This window comes from Malus domestica, chromosome 01 (assembly GCF_042453785.1).
Source record: "Malus domestica chromosome 01, GDT2T_hap1".
Taxonomy (NCBI): Eukaryota; Viridiplantae; Streptophyta; class Magnoliopsida; order Rosales; family Rosaceae; genus Malus; species Malus domestica.
This window is the reverse complement of record NC_091661.1, coordinates 20678342-20684617: the sequence shown is the minus strand read 5'-3', so window position 1 is coordinate 20684617 and position 6276 is coordinate 20678342. Positions and strand designations below refer to the sequence as shown.

General features: G+C 38.7%; 1 protein-coding gene across 2 annotated transcripts; it reads left to right on the top strand.

Annotated features, from left to right (window-relative positions):
- The first annotated feature begins 1215 nt into the window (after positions 1 to 1215).
- Positions 1216 to 6276, top strand: LOC103422268 (serine/threonine-protein kinase ATG1a-like). Of its 2 annotated transcripts, none has more exons than XM_008360337.4 (13): positions 1216 to 1975; positions 2065 to 2182; positions 2503 to 2561; positions 2707 to 2774; positions 3394 to 3484; positions 3576 to 3656; positions 3871 to 3982; positions 4150 to 4204; positions 4358 to 4518; positions 4600 to 4940; positions 5138 to 5429; positions 5512 to 5582; positions 5698 to 6276. In XM_008360337.4, exons 1-13 carry the CDS (start codon positions 1730 to 1732, stop codon positions 5932 to 5934), a joined length of 1932 nt encoding a protein of 643 aa, XP_008358559.2. In that variant the 5' UTR covers positions 1216 to 1729; the 3' UTR covers positions 5935 to 6276. The 2 variants fall into 2 exon arrangements, with proteins under 2 accessions (XP_008358559.2, XP_017187945.2); XM_017332456.3 differs by having other exon boundaries at positions 5509 to 5582.

Genomic DNA, 6276 nt, shown 5'->3' with positions numbered 1-6276 from the left:
AAATACATTATAGGTGATATGTTTGACATGCAAATTCATTTGGACATGAAGAATCCTACACAAGTTGTCACTAAGAGCATCTTCAATGGGAGTCCTTATTTAGGGACTTCCACCGTTACCTTTAAGGACTTATTTATGAACTTAAAAAGAATCATTGTGCCCTAAAAGAATAGTATCTCCAATGCAAAAGTCTCTATAGTATATACCCTAAATTTGAGGTTTATATAATAAAAATCCCAGAGCAAATTTAGACATTGATTTGCAATAGAAAAAAAAAATTTCAGTAGCTATCTGGCGATTAGTAGGGCAGCCGCGCGGTTGGAGAAAGTAGCTCAAGAGTTACATGTAAGCTTTCACGTGGGTGGGCCTTATTTCCCACTCAAAATCCCAATGGGCTCCAACATGGTTGTCCTTATATAGTCCTCAATTGTGAAAAATTTTAGGGTTGCAAGAAGTCCCTCTATTGTAGGGACTGGAGCTCCGCCCCTTAGAAACCACCAAGTCCTTAAATTTAAAGACATATGATGGTAGAGACTGTTTTTAGGGCACCATTGAAGATGCTCTAATGATTTACAACTTGTTCTATTTTCTTTTCTTCTTCTCATAAAATAAGTACTTTGATACCATAATCCTAAGTCGGGTACACAACAGAAAACCAAACTTGGAAGTTCGTTTTCAAGCCTCGCTCACTTGTGGGTGGGCCTTTGAGTTCGTATTTGTCTAATATTTGGGCAATTGTGCAGTAAGTTCACAGCCAATCAAAGCCTGTTCTGTGTGTATCCATATGATCAAGGGCTTTCCAATCTGGTCAATCCCCCTCATTCTCCGTCTGTGCGCTTACCATCGCTTTAGCCATACGATCAAGGGAATTCCAATCTGGGCCAGTATCCTAATCCCATTTGCATTAGGACTAGACATCATTAATAATGGTTTTTAGACAAAGGTATCTCGCGTAAAACTATACATAATCTATGTTTATGAGATGAAGAGTTTAAATCTGAAACGCAGTGGATTGAAGAGAAAGATTATGGCCACCTGGCAATGATCACGTGGAAGTTTGAGGTTCTAAAATCTCATGAATTTTAATCTAGCCATGATTGCTAAAACTGGATGGAGAATATGATTACACCAATACTCTGTAATCATTGATTTCCTTGTTTTTGTTTGGTTTTTTTTTTTTTTTTTTGTATAAATCCTTTTTGTGTGCAAAAATAAACAAGAACAAAATCAAATTAAAAACATAAAAAATAAGAAGATTACCACCATACCAGTGAAGGAGACGTATCAAGGAAGGAAAAATTGTGTTTAGCTTTATATTCTCTACTCTTTCCTCTAGATTTTTAGGCTATCCATTCCACTCAACATCCCTCACTCAGCAAAAGTGTTTGCTTTGGGACTCTCTCTCTCTCTCTCTCCCTCCCTCCTGGGCAAACGAGCATTGACAATCGGCCTCGTTTTTCCACACACAGAATGTGATTAAAGTCTCTCACGTTGGGTTTTGTTTCCGAATTCCGGTATGACCATTGCTCTCTCTTATCCTCACAAAAACACAACCACCACTCCCACTTACGCAACAGCCACCGTCATCGCCACCGTCGACCTGCTTCCCCAAAACCCACACTCAAGTTCACAGCTTTAGTCAACACCCAAATTTTAAAAATTGACCCATGATCTTCTCCCGCAGCGACGACGATTAGAGTTTCGACCCACCACCCCGGCGGCGGCGGACATGGATCACGGCGACCCCAACCAGTCCCGCCTCATCGGAGACTACATACTGGGCCCCAAAGTCGGGTCGGGTTCCTTCGCGGTTGTTTGGCGCTCACGGCACCGACAACTCGGTACTGAAGTTGCCGTCAAAGAAATCGACAAGAAGCCGCTCAGCCCAAAAGTCAGCGACAACGTACTCAAAGAAATATCCATTCTCAGCACCATCAACCACCCCAACATCATTCGCCTTTTCGAGGCCATCCAGGTTGTTTTCCTTTTTTACGAGGTTTTTTTGTTTTTGTTTCCTTATTTTTTCCGGTATGTGTAATGTTGGTGGTTTGGGGATTTTACCAGACCGAGGACAGAATCTTCCTTGTGCTGGAGTACTGTGACGGCGGCGACCTGGCGGATTATATTCGCCGACATGGGAAGGTTTCAGAAACTGTTGCCAGGCACTTTATGAGGCAATTGGGTATTTTTCTTTTTCTGTGATCAATTCTGCTTTTAATCCAAGTTTTTAATGGAAGTTCATATTTTTGGGGGGATTTAGATGATTGGGTTTGCCTCCAACGCTTTTCGGATTAAATTCGGGCTCTTTAGATGGATAAAAGTTGAATGGTAACTGAATGGTTGGCCAGTTTGGTTTGTGTTCTGTGTTAGATATGGAAATAATGTTTGGATGATTAGGCTAATTAGGCTGGTGGGAATGTTCTTAATTTGATAGTTTAGTTGTTTTCTTCCTTTTTTGCAAGTGGGAATTTTGACATGTTTGATTTGGATTCTCCTGAACAGCTGCAGGACTGCAAGTGCTTCAAGAAAAGCACCTTATTCATAGGGATTTAAAACCGCAGGTACTGGGCTTTTTTGTTTTGTCGCGAGTCATGATTCGTGAGCGTGTATGTTTATGACGTTTGATGTTTTTGTTGATAACTGTTGGAAAAATTGGATTTTGTTTTTCTTGGTTCGTGACTTGTTGATTTCTGGCCAAAATTGTAGAACTTACTCTTGTCAACGACAGTTGAAGATACCCCACATTTGAAGATTGGGGATTTTGGCTTTGCAAGGTAAACGACTTATATTCTTTTTGACATTTCCCTATTCCACATTGTCTTTTAATTTATAGCTGCAACCTGAGTAAAAAAGTTTACTTATTAGCCTTGTATGATATCATGCTTTGACAGTAGTTTCCAAATGGAATGGTAACATATCCAACCAATACGAGTTCAGCACTATCCCAATTATTTGGCTTTCTGATAAGCAGGATAAATTATTTTTGTGTCGTTTACTTATATTACATGCGATCGGTTAGCCCAAAGCTTTTACTATATTTATGGCCTTCAACTTGACTGTATGCTAAGAAGGATTTTTTTTGTTGTACATCAGCTTCTGAGTTCCCTCTGTTATCCAAATCTTCCATTCATAACCTGTGGTTTATGAAATTAACATCTACTACTGAGAGATGCAGATATATATTGTAATTTGTGGAAATTTGAGATGGCATGAACTGTTTCAATGGTACATAGAGAGATTTATTAAATTTTTCACCACCTCCGCTCTAAAGATCAATTTTTTAAAATGATCTGAAGCAACTTCAGTTGACAATATACGAAAATAAAACATCGGTGACATGTATTTCTAAATGTATATTACACTTGGTCATTGTCTTGATGTTCCTGTCTGCAGATCCCTCATTGGGGGCTTGGCTGACACACTATGTGGTTCACCACTGTACATGGCTCCAGAGATTATTCAGAACCAAAAGTATGATGCAAAGGTGATAGAATATGAAACTAACATTGCTGACAACGTTGCGGGAATCTCTGCCCTCTTTATTCATCTTTAATCTGTTATTATGGTCTTTGCAGGCCGATTTGTGGAGTGTTGGAGCAATTTTGTTTCAGCTGGTGACTGGGAAGCCACCATTTGATGGGAATAATCAATTACAGGTCTGTGGAAATCTTAATACATACATATATATATATATATATATATATATATTTATTTATTTTTTTATTTTATTTTATTTTTTGGTCATAAGATTTTAGGATTTGCATCACATATTCTACCCAGGTAAGGGCTGACTATATGAAATTTATATTATATATATGTTAGATTTGGAAGTGTTATCTTGTTTATTTTAATGATTTATACTGTATACAGCTTTTCCAAAATATTCTGACATCGACTGAGCTGAGGTTTCCAGAAGGTGCTTTGGAAGAATTGCATCCAGATTGTGTAGATCTCTGCAGAAGCCTGTTACGTCTAAATCCAGGTCATGATTGTTATATAAAGAATTTTCTTTTGTTATGCTTGTAGTTTAACTAATTTATAATCAGAGTCAAGAAAGTGAGAGTTCACTGCTAGTGTCGTGTGAATATCAATAGTTTACTTAACCCTTCAACAAAGCTACCATGTAAAGATTAATACTTCAATTTGCAGTTGAGCGACTATCATTTACGGAGTTCTTCAATCACAAATTCCTCAGAGATTCTAGGTAAAGCATTTGGTTTCATAGCTTTCAAAGCGCATGATTTATTAGTTATAGTACATTTGACATTTTGTACAAGTTGGATATCCAGTAAGGAAGATATCTTATACTATATACCCATGCAGTCATTACAATAGTTTCTTATATTATAATCTGTAGGTATCAAGTGGATATTGGTCACCCTTCAGTGCTTCCACCACTTCAATCAACGGTCGAACAGCCTAGTTCTTCTGTCTCCGACAATATATTGCAAATGCATTTCTGGCAAACTACCAACTCATCTATTACCCGAGATCCAAAGTCGCAGGATCAGCTTCGAGGTCTGTATTTGTGTTTGGGATTCCCTATTTATCCTTGTGCTTTTTTTGAATTATTTATTTTGGTTTTCCTTGCTTGTCCAGTTTCTGATTCAATGGAGTCCATCGAGAAGGACTATGTTATGGTCAATTCTTTCTCTCATTACCTTGAATCTTCCCTGCCACTTCATTCCACAACTGGAGCTTCTCTCAGTGCTTCAAAGCAGAAAGATCGTGATAAAACAGTTATAGTGAAAACCGAGGAGCAGGTAGCTAGTTCTGTGGGTGCAGAAAGTTCACAAACTAGTGGATCAGCTAAATTACCAGCATCTTGTGAATCAACACTGTTACTAGAAGTGCAAGGACTATCTATACTGCATCCTTCTACTAGGCTCCATCTTTTACATCAGTATGCTCAGGTTCTTGCAGACCTGTCGCAGGAAAAGGTGCGTCAGTTACAGTTATACATTGTGGAATGTGCTCGTCTCATTTTGTTGCACTGGATATCATGTATTTAGTTCAGTATCATAGTATGTTTTATTTACAGGAGTGTATCAAAGAACTTAATTATATTAGCATGATTGGACAAAACTCTTGACTTTTTTGGGGTTTGTATTAAAGTAATTGTTACTTTTGGTTGCAGTACAATGCAGGACTATTTCTAGACTCGTTTTCGGTTCAACTTCTTGTTTTGGCCATATGGAAGAAATCTATTCAAATTTGCAGCACTTGGCTGGCATCATCTAAAGAGGATAAATCACCTAAAGGTAGCTCAGCTAATGAATCCTTGCAGGGAGGTGCAGCTTCATCAACAAACGCCTCAGAAAATGTAGATTTTAGCCAGCCTTCATCTGTTTTGATGTGGGCAGAGCAAGGTTTCATTGTTGCTGTTGATCGAGCAGAGAAGCTATCCTATCATATCCAAGAAATGGATGGTTAGTCTGTCGAGAAGCTGTCTGTGATCACAGTTTTTAGTTTTCTGCTTATATTCTGCTGATTAAGTGATATATATAGCAGGTGCTGCTGAATTGCCGGATGCCATGGAAATTATTTACCAAAAAGCGCTCAAAGTTGGCACAAGTGGTGCTGTAAGTAAACTTACTTGCGCAAGTGCCCCCTTCTTTCTTTTTCGAATTACAATTCTAACCGTGTTTGCAGATTGCACAATCGTTGACCAATTAGATTCTGCCCATGTTTTTCCAGGTAGACGAGTACATGGAGAACAAAGGCAGTGCTGAAGCATTGTACTCCAAGGCTATGCTTCTCCTTTCTTTTATTGCAGGAGAAGCAACGTCTCTGCCACTAACACCTCCGTTTTCCTTAACTCCTGCCAACAAGAAGCGAATCCAACAATATATTCTGAACTTGGAGTCCCGTCGGGTCAACTTTCTGAAATCACAGCCTGCTCCTGTGCAAACCCGCGGCTCCTCGGCAAAGTAAATATGACTGCCTCTGTACAGCCCTTGTTGACAAACCGGCTTTTTCTGTGAATATTACTGGTATGGGGGTAAATCGTGGTCAGATAGGAGGGAAGTTTTAAACTCTGGGGGGATGATAGTGAGACATATACATATATGTATATACATATATATAGGGGACTATATATAATATAGCCTGTGCAGGGAATGCAAATGTGGAAGGAAGGAGATGGCCTTTTTTGCATGAGTTTATGTAAATTAAGTTGTCTATTCTTTATATGGAAACAGAACAACTGTAAATATGGAATGGTGGTAATTTCTCCCCTGTAAAGTAAATGCCAAATTTCACGCTTTTTAGTTTTTA